General features: G+C 37.4%; 1 protein-coding gene across 3 annotated transcripts in view; it reads right to left on the bottom strand.

Annotated features, from left to right (window-relative positions):
- Positions 1-18,342, bottom strand: part of WWC3 (WWC family member 3) — a 98,937-nt gene that overhangs the window by 38,322 nt on the left and 42,273 nt on the right. For all 3 annotated transcript variants that reach the window (XM_058821807.1, XM_058821790.1, XM_058821798.1), the window contains exons 4-7: positions 15,658-15,734; positions 13,476-13,555; positions 7,202-7,331; positions 1,594-1,743 (exon numbers count right to left, since the gene is read on the bottom strand). In XM_058821807.1, the coding sequence (XP_058677790.1) occupies positions 1,594-1,743; positions 7,202-7,331; positions 13,476-13,555; positions 15,658-15,734 (437 nt within the window). The remainder of the gene's footprint in view (positions 1-1,593; positions 1,744-7,201; positions 7,332-13,475; positions 13,556-15,657; positions 15,735-18,342) is intronic.

The raw sequence follows: 18,342 nt of genomic DNA, 5'->3' as shown, positions 1-18,342 counted from the left end.
AAACATAAGTACAAAAAAATCCACCTGATCCTTGAAGCAGTTGTAGAATGTGTATTTATTTTGCAACTCCTACTGCATAGTGTTTCTACAGCAATTTATTATTTTAGGGCATTAGCCCTTCCCTCCTCAGAAGTTTGTGTATGGTCTAATAGTTAAAACCTAAACTACACAAGAGCATTGCTGCATCTCCAGAGTTCTCCTCTCACTGCTGCTTTTTCTGTATCCATCAACCCATGGGTAAAAATTCCACCTTTTTTCTACTCACCTGGCGCTAACAATAGTTCCGTGAAAAGATTCAGGTAATTATGTATTTTTGTTTCCCTTACAAAAAGCCTACACCTGATAAACATAATTTCTACAGTGTAGTTGTCTTGGATTGTGTACTGCAAATGAGAAAATGCTCCTGTGTTCCTTTAGGTAATTTGTTTCAGAATTCAATAATCCCATCCATGGCCCATCTGAAAAATTACACCCTGAAGGCACCATCTGTCTAACACCCTGAAACACACCTAAGCATTAGCTCAGTTTTCTCAAAAACAAGATTTCCTCTTCTGTAGGGACCTTCTGGAGACTTCCAATCTGACAACCAGCCAGCAGTGAAGGAGGATTATAATAGGTGAGAAATGGGATGGTAAAGCCAACAAAGAGACGATTTCTAACTAAATGTAAAGTACCATCTAAACTACCGTACAAACAAACTACAAACAAGTTGCCTTCTTGCTTTGGTGTCAGTCCTCCACAGAGGCATATGTTTTATTACTGACTAACAACTGGGTTGCCATGGTACTAGTGCAAGCTGAATTTTTACTGACTGTTATTTGGAGTACACAATTTCATTCAGATAGAACAATTTCCAAGGAATGCCAGTATGTTCTCCTCAAATACCATATTTAAAGGCATATTTGAGCACAAAGGTGTAATAGACTACATCGTAAATTTTGTTAAGAAAAATACTTTCAGAATAAAAAATACTTTCCTTGTCTTAGAGGAAAGGAGTAGAGATCTACTAGACATCTTCAATACATATGAACAATGAATATGCATATGATAAAAACAAGATATAAAAAATAAAATTAAAAAAAAAAATACACAGCTATTACTACTATCCCAATGCAAACATCTCATGCAAAATCATGTCTCTACTGCAACTTCAAGATGGCTAAAGGATTTTCTTCCTTCCTGCCTTATTACAAGTATCAGTAATTCAGAGCTGGGAATATGAAGAGAAGAGGTCCATGAACACCTAAGCAAGAGCTGTTACTCCAAGATGAACCTGCAGTCACCAAAGAGGCAATGCAGTATGGGTTCTGCTGGGCTGGCTGAGTCCAGGAGCTGCCTTTACCAGTCACTGCCCATGAGCATGCCCCTGCATCCTTCTGCCATGCTCCAGCAGCAGAACCCCCAAGCCCATAGCTTGCACACAGTGGAAACAACAAGCAAGTGCAACTCCCTCAGCAGCAGTAATGCTTTGGATTTTTCCTTCTGCTCCAGCCAGCACCTCTTTAATTAACAGTGTAAGTAACACTGTATCACTGTAGCTCAAAAGCAGCTAATTTTGTACAGCAAATGTTTCACATAGGAACACTCACATACCTCTCCAGTGATGTCAGTCTGAGAACAAGCATCACAGTGTTGTTGAGGTAAACAGGAGTCACTGAGTGAACTAGAATTGTGCTGGAGATCCTGCAGGGAATCTGTAATACAACAGCTATTCCTGAATCCATCTGTTAATTTGGCCAGGCTCTAAAGGAGAAGACATATTTTAAATTATTAGAAAAAAATGTTCTTATAAGACTTTTTAATAACAGAAAAAAAATTTAATTGTTTAAAAAGACTGGTGGCCTGCCTATACAGAGCTATTTACAGAAAGTAAAATTCATTGTTGTGTTACCAGCATGCAAAAGGTTTGCTTTGAAATAAACCTCTCCTTTTAAAAGACACATGTAACAATAAGCAGACTTTATATTATTTGTTTTAGATCTGGGAATGTGTTACCTTCTGTATGGCTTGCAGCTCTTTAAATCTAGCAGCTGTCAACTTCACATTAGCTGATAGGGAAGACAAATGTGATTCACCTGCCCTTTTGCCATCTTCTGCACAGGTTACATTCCTTAGTCACTACTGTTATCTCATCCAACTTGATGAATACCTTGTATTGATTGCCCTTTTATGACAGCTGATATCATCCCTGTGCTCTCTTAGCCAGGGTTCACATAGTTAAGAGATATTTTACACTTTGGGTTAAGCAAGGGACATCGCTGAAATGTCTAGACAATGACACAAACTGTCAGAGTAAAGCAGAAACATCAGTCTTTGAGGGGAAAGGGGAATGTGACAAAATCTCACAAAATAACAAATAAAACTTTTTTGACAATATAAGCTTGGTTGACAGGCTCTTAAACAAAATTGTTAGTATCACTTTTACTTTCTCATTTTGCATTCTCTCTTGTTCAAAAATTAAAGATAATGTAGTATTAGTAACAAAATCACCAGCTGTCATTTATGACAGAGATCCTAAGCATTACACATCACACAAAAATGAAAAACATTCTGTCCTCTCACCCATCCTTCACAGGAAAAAGGACAATCTAAAAATGTGGGGTAAAAAAATTATCAGAAATTTGAAAATCTGGAGTAATTTATAAATCATAACACAATAAAAATTTAGTTCAAAAAATACACATAAAAAACTTACTAAAACTGCTTATTCTAGTGTCTGAATTACAGAGTCAGGGCCATGGCACTGGGAAAAGGGTGGTCCTCAGGAATTTCAGTGGCTCTGACTACCAGTGATTTGCAACAAACCAAGGTTACTGTCCATAACCAATTATTAGAAGATTTCTCAGTCTTCAAAGTGTAGTTTAAAAAGGGTAACACAGCAATGCTGCTTTTTCTTACATCAAATTCAATTAGTAGAGTCTAGAAATAAACCTGTGTAATAGCAACTGTTTGCTACTGACAAGAAGAGCAAGGCCATGCTGAAGGCATCTGTTTTGAGAGCCTAGGAAGCACCCAGGATTATGGAACTGCAGCAGGCCTGGAACTGGCCAGCAAAGCAGCTTTTTCTGATGGCCTCCATCATACATGGTCCATTCACTTTGCTCTCATATACCAGCCCCTCTCTCAGGCCAGCCTCCACCAGAGATGAAAAAGAGGGAGAACACCCAGCCTGATACAGGATGAGTGAGTAAGTGGGCACCCCAGCCACAAGAGTGGGGCCCTGTGTTCCTCCCTGACAGCCCTTTACATCACACACTCTGTTTCCCTCCTATTAGGGAATGGCACGTGGTTCATGCCAGGTATGGGACAGCTTGTGCTGCTCCCTCTTCAATCTCTGCCTGCTCTCTACAGGTCTGAGAGGGGCTGGGATTTCACAAGCAGCATTGGCAAGGAGAGAATACAGCACAGAGCAATGCCAGACATGCTGGCAGTAGGACAAGGCTACCGCCACTTGCCTCCAGAAGCTTAACTTGTCTTGGGTCCACCAAAAAAGCCAACTCTTCTGCCACCTCCCAACTGAAATAAGCCATTTTAGTATGAAGGATAAAAAACATATATTCTTCTCAGCCTGAAACTGCAAATTCAATTTCAAGCTACACTGCCAAGAGATCCCTAGCTAGTGTCTCTTTATCCTTAAGAAAGGAACTGCTCCACAATGTGGGAAAAACCCCACCACTCTTACTTTATGAAAACTGTAGACTCCTGTCTAATTCTCTTCTTCAAAACTCACTGGAAATCATCCAGTCCTGTCAAGACTCCTGCTGTATGGAGGATCAAGAGGGATCTCTAATGGGTTTGTAACATGGAAACAATAAATTCAGATCATGGCCTCTTCCCAGTAAAGCATGGCCAGTTGCATCAACAAAAACTCAGGATTCAGAATGCCTGAAGTTTCTCCTAATAAGTTATGTTCCATCTGCCACCTTTACCTAACACACATTGCAGGTATGTGCAATACCACAGATCCTGATGCTAGAACTTAAGTCTAAATTTTTGCCTGTATTTCAGCTACTTTATGAACTCCTGGTGTGCTCCTGATGCCCTCAAGCATTCTCCCTGGCAGGTAATGAAGGGCCACTTGGCTGCTGGCCAGGCTTCCTATCCAGGCACAGTTGCTGAATCCTGGCCCCTACTTAGAAATTAGGAAACATTTGACAGGTGGCAATCACCAAGCAGCATCACTTTAACTTACATCTACATGCACAGATGACAATGCCCTAGGGCAAGCATAAATGCTTTAAGTCCTTCTAGTTGGATGAGTGAAAACAGGCATCAGCAACCCTAACATGGAAAATTACAACCAGAGTTAGCACATTTTTAGATAGAAACAATTTATAATTCTTATTATAAACAGTAGGAGTAATTTCCTCCCCAGCTACACAGAGGAATCCATCTTTCATCTGGAGTTTAAGGATTGTTTATGGCAATCCCACAGAAACTGTCCAATAAGCCTCCTGTTAATGTGAAGTTCTAGGCACACCAGCCCAGACTTACCCAAAAACAGAGAAATGAGCACTGTCATTTCACCATTACCTGTTGATTTGGGAGCACTCTGCACAATTTCAGTGCACTTCCTATCTAATCTATTTAGCCAATTTATCTGGTAACAAAGTGAAAAGAAAAAAGAAGAAATAAAAACCCCACAAAAACCAAAGTCCATTGCTCTCCAAGGACGACATTTTAAAAGCATACACATACTGAACAGAAACAAAATTAAGAAAGAGGTGGGGGAGAAGAAATAAACATGCTGCTTTCAGGAACCTAACCATAGACCTTTATTATTCAACCTTATATAAAAAGTCTGCCCACTTTTTTTGAGCAGTAGCACTGCATGTTTTGCTTTATTTGTAATCACAGCATCCAATTTAAATCAGACCACCGTCACCCACACAACTAAACCAATTATCATACTTCTACAACAGTTACAATTTTCCAAGCACCTACACAAGACTGAGTCACTTCTACTATGTTTAGTTCTGTTGCTTACACTGGCCAGATCTAAATTAAAAAGTTGTGAGAAACAGTCCGCTTCCCTTCTCTGAAATAAAACCCCATATTTTTTACACGGTACTTTTAAAACATCTATTAACAAATTTCAAACTAAAAAAGATTTCCTAAGAAAGTTTTTCTGAACAACAACAGCTTTAAAATGTAGTGTTTTTCAAGGACAGTACAAATCCAATATTAATAGGAAAATAAAAATTGAATTCTGAACTTATTAGGAAGACATTTAAAACAGACTTGTACTTATTGGACATAGCTAACTAAATCTACGACAATAATATTCAATAGTTATTAAAAGGCATAGCACAGATTACTTCGGTGACACCAAAAGTAATTTTTTTTGGTCAAAATTTAAAAAGAGAGTATTTTTGCAGAGCACAGTAAGCTGGCAAAAATACACCCTTTTTACAAATACAGACCTTGTAAATTATGACATTTAATTCTGTATAGCCATTATAACAAAACATGAAGAAATGTTTTGCATGCTACACTTGTGTGGAACAACTGTTTTCTGCATTCTCCTGGACTGCATATACTCTAATGCTGTAATATTGGACTCCATCAGAAAAGATTGCAACTACTTTAAAAAAGATACTTTCTAGACTCATATTTCCTGTACATCACACAAAGCCATGAAGAAGGATGAAACACTTTAATTTTTGCTTTTGTTTTGTACAACCTCGACATTCTGGTCCTGCCAGCACTTCCCAATCATTGATCCTAGAGTTCTAACTACCACAACACTATTTAAAGAAACTGCAAGCACATTTAAAGTTGGTTTACCAAATATGATTTTCAAAGCATCTGAATGTTTACAGCTGGATTTACTGCCACTGAGGGCAGAAAACGTAAGGAAAAGAGGTAAATAATCTACTGGGGAAGTAAAAACAAGGCCAGTAGTTAAACTGCTCCAAGATCTCACACATAAGTCCTTATATTACCAGTTAGTTTCCTAAAATGTGTGTTATTGCATCCATGAAGAACTGTCTTTCTAATCACTTCTTGCTACCTAGGCACATGGAACACTGAGAATCACTTTAAAACTTGGCCAGCCCAAAATAACAAGTATGCTGAAAGTTGCCAAGGCAGAAACTTTTAATAGTGACTTCAGTGTTCTGTCTACTTGAACAAGGGATCTGTGGTCCATCAGATGATCTTTGTGTAATGCACTGGAGACTTAATAATTGCATAACTATGGAAATTCATAATATGTAGATTATAAATTTCCTATATCATTTAACAACTGAAAAGAAAAAAAACCCGAAAAACACTACTGCAGAGAAAACGGAAAAAAGAGCATTTACATAGCAATGGTAATTTGTATGGTTCCATAACTTTAGGTAACAAAGATGCCTTCTTCCAAACAAATGCTTCAAGACTGGGTGAAGAGAACTGTCCTTATCACCTCTCTGTATATGCAGCATATTCAGGCAGGTCTGCAGTGAAATCCCTTGGTGGCAGAGGGTTATTGTTCTTTGATCAAGCTCTTATCACATTAATAACAAACACACAACTGGGAGGTTGAGGCAGAGCACAGAAACCACTCAGAAGTTCCACTACTTAGGTTTGTATCTCCCCCCTTGAATCCTCATGCTCTAGTTCACCAATTTCATGCTTGCATATACATTGTATTTATTCATACTATTTGAAGGTTTTGTGAGACCATTTTGAAACTAACAAGAGCCTTGATATACTCACAAACTTGAGAGCTTGGAGCAAAAAGTGTGACAGTGACAGAGATCTAGTGTGGGTAAATACATGCAAAGGGAAAAACATGGTTGACACAAGGACAAAACATTTTAGCACATGAACTCTCAATCCTATTTCATTATAGGTAATGCAAAGAGACATAAAATAAAATTAAAAACAACTACCACAAATCACAAAGGCTTTTTCTTAATACCATGTAATTACTACATAGCAACTAACAGCAGCAATTTAAAGGTATATTCAATGAAACACTGAGCTAAATGAAAATTTAGACAAAAATATAAAATGCATATGAAGTCCTGTGCTCGCAGTATAGACAATGACCACTTACCATTTTTGAACTGCTTGTTGTTGGTAATTATCAAACAGAAAAATCAGTTTAGGCCATCCTACTTTCTTATTTAAACTCAGTAAACCCAATGCAACCCCAAGCAAGAAAACAGAGGTAGGTTACTACTATTTAGTAGTTCAGCAGCATATTTTTTACCTGCATAAGGTCCTGCCTTTCTTTTTCACCTGTGCATATAGCTTTCTTTATGCTTCGAAGTTCACTCATGATAGCTTGTGCTTCATCCAGTCTGTAATTTGTATGAGCATTTGACATCTTACGATCAATCCTGTTGAAAATATTAAGACAAATTTAGGAATTTTCACATCATTAGAAAGCACATGGACTTTCTAAGACCTTGTTTATTCATGTACCACTTCATTTCCAGGAATAAAATGATACCCTACTTGGAATTAACACAGCACTCAGTGCCAAGACCACTCTAAAGACAAAGCAAAGCAATTATCTACCCAGGTTCTGCAGAAGCAACAAATTTCCTGGGTTTAATATCCTAGTGCAGAGCTTACTTATGAGCAATGTCTGTGGGTGATTTCATGCACCAAAAGCAAAATTAACCTAAAACTAACCTAGATGGTTATAACTCAAAAGGTTGAGCGGTCTGGCTGTTGTATTTTTCATGCAGCATCACATATTGCAGTATCTCTTCCAGGGCTTCTACTTGATCTTGCTTTAGAAGTTTCTAACAAATGCATTTCAATTTTCTCAGGAAGAAAATTTTAATGCTTAAAATTTTATTGCAAATGCTATCCTGCCATTATAGGCCTATTTAACTATCTTTTCCTTAAGATATCTATAAGACATTATCATTCTGCACTGAAAAACATGATATGGGAACATCCCAGAAGATTTTACACCTTTGAGCAAGAAGCAAGAGCACAAGCTATGACATAAGACTGAAGTAATACTAATGTACTAATGTTTCCATCTTGACATGTTAAAATCACTCAAGTGGAATATCCACTGGCTGAGTTTTAAACCTTTTTTCCAACATTTCACAATAGTAAAGGACAACATATCAGGAGGCAGAAGACTAGTCCAGTGTATCATCTTGATAATTTGCTTTGATTTATAGATAAAGAATAAGACAAGAGACTACAGTGAACTTATCAGAAGAACTATTTGGTCTTGGATTTACAACAAATGGCTATGGAGTTTTAACAAGTTGTATTTACAGCAACTATTGTAAATCATGTGAAGTTCCTGTTAAAATATGGAAAACTACATTTTCCTGTTAATCTATCATGAAAAGAATGTGTATAGAGAAAATGTGGTAAGTTTCAAGGTCTTTGGGCCAATGCTAAGAACAAATAGCTTCAGGAAAAGGTACATCAGGTTAACAGAATTGAGGAAAAAACACACATTGTTCATGACAAAGGACATCAATCTACAAAAGATGCAGTAGAAGAGGGCATGCCATGCATACAGAAGAATACCCAAACTCTATTTAAAATACTGAAACTAACTAACAAGTTTCAAGATAGCTATTACATTAAACTAAGAGTGTCAACAAAAGTCTCTCAGCATGTTCTGCCAGTTAAAATACAAGCAGTGCAATTCCCCTTACACCTGATTACTTGTTTTAAAATTAAAACTTTAAAATGAAAAATCAAAAGGAGTAAATGAAAATCCTGTGGTTTTATTGTGTAGCTTAAAATATTTAGAAAAAAAACAGGTTGATTTTTACAGTTTTAATTTGTTTTTGTTTTTTTTCTGACAGTTATTCTTTTTGGAGACAACACAAAAGAAGTCTGATTCTCAAGATTTTTCTTTGAACACAAATTTCCCCAAATTACATAAGAAAACATATAATCCTTTATGAATAGTGGTTCAAGAAAGGACTTAAATGTCATGTGTATTAAAGCTGGGGGTTTGTTTGTTTTTGTTTTCAAAATGTTGGGTCTTCACTAAGTTTATCTGAAATCCTGAGCAGATAAAACAACTAATCCAAGTCACTAAAAGTCACGTTAAAAAGATAATACATTTTTATGTGAAGGTAACGGTAATGTTAGGAACTATATTCAAATATTAGACATGAAAATGCCTTCAACACAACTGCTCATTATACTGTTTGCCAGGACTAAGGTGGCATTTCAGGAAAAGGAAATTATTTAATTTCAACCAGATTTCTGTCCAGTTATCCATATATTCATGTTCCTGGACGCCACTTTGGAGCCCAGCTTATGAATTGATATTTGTTTAAGGACAGAATTGGAGAAGTTCCTACTGCCAAAAATATTTAGGCTTAAACCGGTATTGCTGGCAACCCAAACTGACTAAAGTAGCTTACAAAATTACCTGTTATTTATTGTCTAATAATTCTTTTCCCTTTTTTCATAAAGTTCTATTTCTGAAAGCCATAGAGTTAGCAGGAGTCTTCCATTTTATTAATGGAAAATAGCATGCTAAAAATACAGATCAGACCTTTGTAAGCATAGCAAGAATATTCAACTAGCATGCAAGACTGTAAAGATATGAAGATGTTTCTAGGATACACAGACTACTAATGTTTGGCCATTGTTTCAGTCCTGTGGGGCAGATTCCATATTCCTCCATTTTCCTCCACCAAAGCACAGGCCTGTACTTCAGCAAAAATCTAATTTTTAAGTTTTTGTCAGATCTCCTAACCTCTAAATTAGTCTGTTGCTACAAATTGTTTAGCCAGTCCTAATTCCTTGTCACTCCCAACTTCTCACAGCATTCACTCTGCTCTCCTGGCCAACTGGCCAAGTTTTCATTTCCTTTGTTGCTAAACGCCTTCTTCCTCCAGAATTCCTGCCGGGGAGCAGTGGGGTCACTGAAAACACAGGGGAGAAGGAACTGCTCCTCCTTCTGAGTCCCTGCTGCCAGGCCAGAGGAAGGAATTTGCTCCAGAAAAGGCTCATATTTAACCCTGTAAGTTTGGACTGTGACAGGAGCAGACGTACCTTGGGGCCAAGGTGGTGGAGGCCACGGTGCACCATCCTGCAGGGTGGGGATCTTTGCAGGCTCTAAACAATGAGCTCCACAAAGTCTCCACTGGGCAAACACAAACCCATGTCCAAAGGTTTATCACACATAACATTACCAAATTTAGATGAAACTGTAGAAAGTACAGTCCTGATATAAACCTGCAGTTCTATGAATATTGGAATTCTGACAGTATTGAAGTTGTAGAAGTATCAAAATCCCCCTCAATCATGTCTCCACTCATAAAACCCCACTTCTATAGTCATTCTGTGGTTTTGTTTTCTTTTCATTCTCCTCAAAGATGGTTAAGCCATTTTACTAAAATTAAAAAGAACAGAAAACAAAACACAGTCCAAGGCAGACACTGTACATGGAAAATGTCAGTGTAAGAGATTTGCATTTAACAAAGGCATTTGAATCGCACAGCAACATAAAATGATGGAAATACTGAGCAGCCCAACTGCCCTCTCCATAAAAGATGCCTCTTCTCTGAGAGCTATACCAAGCAAGGCTGCACAGAGAGGCACCTGGCAGCAAGTTCCAATATCTGCACATGATGCCATTTTGGTAACAGTTTCAAAGCAAACATTCAGCCAGATGTAAAGCCCCAAGTCTGATGGCTCCTAATGTTGTTCTTGGCTTACACTTGAAAAAAAGTGATGTACATGCCTTTAAAAAACCTGAACAGGATGCATGCCATTTGCAGTTTGGCAGTTACTTGAAGATTTGACTTAGCACAAGAAGGAAGAAGAATGACGCAGACCAAAACTTCAGAAAATGTAACAGAAGTGGGAAATGTCTGAAATGCAATAAACTTTAAAGGGGAAAGGGAAGCGGGGTAGGGGGGAAACAGAGTATAAAAAACTCAGTATTTTTGTTTTAAAGAAGGAGCAATGAAATTCTTTTCAGACAATATACTTACTTTGAGGATACGGAAAAACTAAACTACTTCAGCCTTGGTACTTGACTTGAGTGACCCTTCTCTCCCAACAAATACAGGAGGTAGGGGAGAGATTGCACAGGGACAGGCTAGAGCACAGTTAGGCTTTCAGGCTAATTTGTCTACTGACTACACAAGGAGGTGAGAGAAGCTCCTCTCTTCAGCTGTTAGTTTAAGTACTCTCCAAATTGGCTGACTTCCTCCTAGAAGCAAAATACTCCCAAAAAAACCACATGTATCTCACCAGAAGAGGAAATAAAAAAACCACTTAAAAGCACGAAACAAAAACAAAACCACAAGTCTCTTTCACAAGTGAAGAAGTCACTGCAGAGAGCAGAGCACAGCTCCAGGTAACTCACAGGCAAAAGGTTCTCCCCAGCTCCAGCAAGCACAACAAGTGCCACCCAGTGCATCAACGGGACAGAGGGCGACCACAGCAACAGCAGCAATGAGCAGCACTGAGTCACACCTGAACTTCTAAACTACACACCCAGAGTGACCACTGATCATCATATATGCTTTAAAATAATTCCTCTCTTGATGTCTCTCCTATAACCCCATCCTGGAACATGGGCAACTTGACTTGGGCTATAATCCAAGACAAACATTTGTATTCTTAATCATTTGCAGACTTTATTTTTCAAAACGTTGCACTACTTTACTGGACTATCTTAAATGAATTACACTAATTAAAACAATCCTGAGTTTCATATGGTCTTCAAATACTTTCATCATCCTAGTCAAGTGGTTAGTCCTTTTATAAAATAATTGAACCTATACCATTAAAATAACCCAATAACCAAGAAAAGGAAAACAAATTTAAAAAGTAGAAATGGAATAGTAATTCTTACTCTAAGAAAATATTATTAAGAATCATAAGACAAAATTGGTTTTGTTCTGTTACTGTTTACATATCTACACCACCATACTGATATGTTGACTATCTTTAAAATATTACTTAGTGTATTGAAACTGCAAATACTTTGAATTATTTATTTTACTAATTTTCAGTTAATATCATACATTATCTATTCCCCCAACTACCTCTAAATACTTCAATAAAAATACATTTATTAATAAATGATTATATTGTATCTGCCAATTAAGATTTTTGGTATTTTGGTTGAACAAGTTTTCTCATATGGAACTTTCTAAATGCACTATAAAGCAAAAGAGCCTTGTTTTTAAAAAATCAGAAAATTTTGTTATTAAAAAACCAAATCAGACACACCAAAAATATTAAGTGTATGGGTTACTCCTTCTTTTTTAAAAGCTAAATCTGAGAATCTTGCTTTAGTTTGTTTTGTTATCGTAGTATCAATCAAAATTGGAAAGTAAGTACCCTAACTGCTCCAAGATCCCTGGAATTTCATCAGAATTCCTGAAGTGAAAGCCCATGCTTTGTAGCACCAACACAATAAATCCAAAGCTTCAAAATATTTCTGCAGCTGCTACACTTATGTTGCAAAATCCATTAGACATGCAACAGTTACAACATTTTCAGGAAGCTCCTGCATTAGGCACTTTGTTCACATGCATGCTGGAAAGAGGCCAAGGTTTCTAAATGCACAGCCACATGTCCCAGGCAGATCCAAGTGCTGTTCAAGCTCTTGGTGTAGCCACTGGCCTTGCTGAAGGAATCTGGAAGCCACAACAACCTGTGTTTACCTGCCACCTTTTTCATGGCCTGGCAACCTCTCTCCCTATCCCACTGGGCATCCCGTGTGTGAGCTACGTGTGCAGGTGACTAAGCACACACAGATGGCAGCACGCAGCTCCCTTCCCATCAGATGGCCTGCAGGAAGAGTGGCAGGGAGAGGGTCACCAAAACATTTCACAACCTTTGACACCACTGTGCACACAGAAAACAGCAGGGCTGCCTAACTGCCCTGGGAGCAGTGGCAAATTGCCCTGAGCTTCCTTTCCTTACTGGGAGCAGACAAGGAGTCACTTTTACATGCAGACATTCTGCACACATGCAACACAACCCAAGGTCTCACAGACCACTAGATTTACAGTACAAGCACAAATCAGCCATACAGTGCAGAATGAGATGGCCTGACCATCAGGTAACAGGGAGAAGCAGCATTGTGGTGTACAGAAATCCCTCTAGCAAAAGATCTGTGCCCAGCCAAAAAGCCTTGGTACTGCCATGGGGAAGCAACTCAACAGCATGGTGCTTTGGGCTGTGCTCCAGGCAGTAGGTATCTTCAGAAACTATTTGGGAAATATTTTTTAAAATCTAATTCCAGTTTGGCAATATCTTGAGGAAAAGTTAAAGAACATGGCCTATAAAGCTATTCTTGCATGTGAACCTACAAAATGACAACTCCAACCAATTCTGTTAAACTCTTCTTCTGTCCTTTCACATTGTTCTCACCCTGCATCACTATCACAGCTGAAAGTCTGAAGCAAAGCCTTTAACATTTTATTTTTAACAACATTTTTCTATGAAATTCATTCAAAGGCAATTAAAAAATAAACCCAAACCCCAAAAAAAGATCCTCCCATGAACTCTTAACTTACTCTTGCAGAGTTTCCACTCCTTTTTCTTTATATTGCAACTCCTGCTTCATCTGTGCCAATTCTCGTTTCAGCCTGGAGAGCTGAATAATACAAAATAATTAAAAATTAAAATAAGTAAGAGTAATTTCCACAATAAAAATAATTGATTTTTAAATACAAAATCTTAAGCTACTTTAAAGAACTGGAAGTGATAATTTCTCTATTCTTTTTTTGCTTTAAAATTGTGCATTAAAATAACAGAAGACTTTCTTAAATATCATAAGGCCCAATCAAAAAGCAGTCAAAACATTCAGCTTTCAAAGTATCAATTACCTCACCTATTCTATAAGGTTTCTTTTTCCAATAGTTTATGCTAACAGCTGGCAAGTTTCAACCCATATAAATTTTCTTCTCCTTTTGTACCAAAGACATCTCTCAACTGTATTAAATTCTTTAGTCAACTTTAAAAAAGACAAAACACTCAATGCTGTTAATTTTTCTATCCAGGACAACAAAATTACTGGCAGCAGAACTGTTCTCTCTCCCAGAAATGGCAGCCTGGCTTGCCACAGTTATTTTCATATTATCCTGCCCTCTCAACCCTCTGGTCAATTATCTTGATCCAACTAATGAGCATAAATCGAAAGTGACATAGCAAAGATGTCTCCAAAAACCTGTTCTTGTGGTTTTATGGAAACAGTTACCTGAGTAGGTTGTGCAGACCATGGAAGAGCCAAGCATGATCTGCAGAGAAAGAGCTTCTTGCCCTCCAAAGCTGACAGAAAACTGAAGGCAACAGGGAGAGGAGAATGCAAGGGACAGCAGACAAATGAGGGGAATAGGGGTGTTTCAGTATGTGGTAGTGAGGCTAAGACTGAACTGTGAGCCCAAAGAGGGGCAGGGATGGAAAGAAAAAAGCTCTCTCTTCTGAAGCTACCAAACTCAGGATATTTGCTAGAATTTACCCAGAGCACTCTTGATTTTCACATGTACATCAGTAAATGACAAAATCATTACAAAACAGATTTTTTAAAAAAGAGAATAAAAAAATTAATTTTTTCTTCAGCTCTATACATGGGGCTTTGCATCAGTACCAGGATGCAAACCAGCACTGTCAGAGTCCCAGCATCCTGCACAGCTCTCTCCCTCTCATCAAAATTCACAGCACGAGCCCCTAAACTCTATATGCTCACCAGCTCCTTTAACACCCACCAGAAGTAAAATGAGAAAATGCATCCTGTACACAAAAGGTTTATAGTGCTTATTTCATTCTATTTCCTGAAACAACTCAATGACTATGCACACAGTCATTTGAACAGAATATCCTATGTATCCTAGGTCATTTTGTTTAAGGAGAAAGAGAGGAAGATAGTCATAAGTGAAACCTTGTTTATTTTCTTCATATATTACTTAAATAAATAAGGCTTGTTTAGAATACCCTGACATTTAGAGTATGTAAAACAAGCAAACACTAGTCAGCATGTAATAAATATATACAGATAGAATAAATGCCTTTGAAGGGTGGTGAATGGGATTGATTTTCAGAGGCACTCATGTGAAAAGTGGTTACTACAACAAAAATGGAACACTATCCTGCAAGGATAAGTGTTTTTTAAAATACTTATTTATCAAAACCATGAATTTAGTTTTGGTTTTTTTAAATACATAAATAAGGAACATTTTTGTTACAGAACTGCTTATTATTGTCAGAATACTAATATTTCCCTCTCCTCATAAAAGAGCTCTGGCCAACCAGCTGAAAAATTCTATTTGGCCAATAGGTCTACTGAATTGTGAAGAGATTTCCAAATAAGTAGTTAAACCTGCAGTCCAGCAGAATCTCACTGAAAATGGGTAAATGGGTTTGAACTGAAAGAATCTGGCTGCAGAGAATTTACTACTTGTGGAAGTTTGTAGAGAGAAAGCAATTTCTGAAAGCCTGGCTGAGCTTGCCTCTAACATTTGTGGCAAAAATGTTTGCATTTTTACCATGGAAAAAGCATTACTTCTCAAGTGACCAAAATGCAGTTAATATAGAGCTGTTTTAACAGAGCAATGGGTAAGAACAAAAAAGCACTTTTCAATACAGTATTTCTAGAAATGCATACAGCATTCAGTGTAATGCTAAAGTAAAACAGACCCTTCCTCCCTCCCTTCTCCACACCTAATTCATATTTTTACAAAATGAAAAAAGATTACTCACTCTGTCACGACGGCTGGCTATTTCTACTTTAATCTGATATGGGTCATACTTGGTATTAGCTGAAAATCCAGAGAATGCTAAACAGATGGAAAACAGTAAAAAAAAAAAATCTCATTTTTCCGCCTTCTTTAATACAATTGTTAAGATGTGGCACTATATGATAAACCATTTCATTAATTATTTTTTTTACAAGTCACCAGGTTCTAAAATTATCCTCTGTGCTGAAGTACAACTGAGGATTTCAATTTGGCCCATCTGAAACTTTCTTTCATCCTGAATACCACCAAAAATTGCATATAGCAGCACCATGTATTTCCTAAAAGCAATAAGCTCCTGTGATAGGATGATGGCATCTACTGAAGCAATTTGTGTAATATTAATAATTAGTAGTTACTTCCTAGGTACACTGAATTAACAGTATGATAGGCACTAAAGTTAAAAAAAAATTATTGTCAGAACAAAATTAGACCAGCTAGGCAGAGAAGCTGCGTTCTAAAGCAACAGTTAAGGAACTGAAATACAAACCAACCCTGGCAAGTAAGGTCTTAAGGTGTCTCCAGTCAGGCAATGATTTCAAGCTGTGGCATTTCAAGCTAAAGCCTGCACAGATGAACTAAAGGTCCCAGAGGATAGATGGGGCAAGAGCAACCATGATTTATGGAGCGAGCCATTCAAGGCAGCACTGGCCCACTGAAAAATGCCTGGTATGTGAATGGATGGAGTTGTGCTGTCAGACCTTCCATCCTTTTGCAGAGCTGAAGGCTGCTGCACTGAAACCCATATCCGTGTCTGGGCTGCACTGGGCCTTTTGAACCTTTAAAGAATACTGCAATGCCAAGGTCATGTTGAGCATGCAGGAACTTGCCAAAATGAGTAGTCATGCCTGGACTAATTCTCTAAATCCAGGATTTTCTATGGATTTTTTTTTTTTTTGAAACAGTGCTGATCACAACTGAGTCACAAAACTGCTGCATGGGCACCTCCCTGCCAACCCACAACCGCTGAGCTCACCTCCCACTCATAAGCACACGACACTGAGTCAATGTCAGCACCCACAAGCAAAGTGGAGAAAAACAATTTGTGAAGTTTTAGTTCTTTAAATCCAGCAACTTGAAACAAGTGGTGGTGGAGGCAAAGATATTGGCTATATAAGCATCCAACTTTGGCAGTGTAATTGCACTCACATTAGAAGTCTAATATTTCTGTACAGTAAAAGGAGAGACAAGCATCCCACAGTGGAGTGGAGGACTCAAATTAGGAAAAACAAGTGGAGAAGGAGCTTTTGGGAATCTTGAGTTGACAGCATGATTAATTCCAAAAAGGATATTTAAAAAAAATTTTTTAATCATCCGAGCAATCAACCCACCCCATTTTCTGAAAACCAAAGCATATGACCTTAAACCAATATAAAATATATTAAAAAATATATATAAAATATATTAACACATCATAGAAAATTCAAATATTTTTCCACCTCAAAACAAGCAAACAGTTATATCTAATTTCTCTCACAGATTCTCATTATCAACTCCAGATATACCTACAAAACCCTGAACTATCAGAAGATGGAGAAACATAAGTAAATTGGCATAACATTTGCTTTCATTATAGATAACTCCAAATTTTGTCATTTTCAGTCATATTTTGTTGCTATTTCAAATAACTTGTTTATCTAAGAGCTTCAAAAATATGAAAAAGGTTATCTTTTTCTAGCATATTTTCATCTTGAACAGAATTTTATTTCTGTATATTCACCTGAAGTAATTCAATAAAATATCCCACAGAATTACTGCAAATTAAAAAAAAAAAAAAAAAAAAACAAAAAGCCCAAGGTCTTAGAAAGGTTTTGTAATAAATGTCAATTTAGATTTTATAATCTCAAAAAATACTGACAACACTGTCTTTTACTCTATTCCAAGTCTTCAAATAGTTGTTAACACACTTTACACAATAGTTTCTTTTTTAAAAATTTCTTTCTTAATAGGAAAATACCTTGCTTCCTCTTCAGAAACTTGAACCTGAGAGGGGGAAATAAGACTAGTCATAATTGTTCAGTTATGTTACAAACTGAATGACAGAATGCATATATATAAACTAAACAAAAGGATGAGAATGCCAGTTCAACAGTAACAGAGTACTTGGTCCAAACCATCTGGGACACCTCAGCTCTGGAAAACAACTTTTATTCAGGATTTTGGCATATGTATGAATTTGCTTGGATTAATAAATACAACCGAATCAGTAGCTAAACACTTCTATCCAGACACCTGCCCTAAGCCCCCTTCCACAGTCAGATTTCTTGAACATCTTCAGAAAAGGCTAAAGCTGAGCTTCCCATTCTTAATAAATCCTTGGCATTTAACAGCAAACCTGCAGTTTAAACAATGACTGTACAGCCACTGAAAAACCAAAACTAAAAAAAAAAAACAAAAACCCAGTAAAACTCCACTATTTTCCATGTGGGGTATATCCACTTCTTTGAACTAGTCCAATTGACTCTGACAAAGACACCTGCACCAACCAACAGCCATGACAATGGGGCAACATCTTCAGAATTCAGAAAAAGTGTATTATCTACCCCAAGCTGCCAGAGACATCTGAAGAATGAAAAGGGTGGAAATTATAGCTCTTTATCACCTACATCAGTATCACAGGCTGGCACTCAAGAATGAGGTGAACTAATGA

This window comes from Ammospiza caudacuta, chromosome 2 (genome assembly GCF_027887145.1).
Source record: "Ammospiza caudacuta isolate bAmmCau1 chromosome 2, bAmmCau1.pri, whole genome shotgun sequence".
NCBI classification, from domain to species: Eukaryota; Metazoa; Chordata; class Aves; order Passeriformes; family Passerellidae; genus Ammospiza; species Ammospiza caudacuta.
This window is presented reverse-complemented; position numbering and strand designations above follow the sequence as displayed.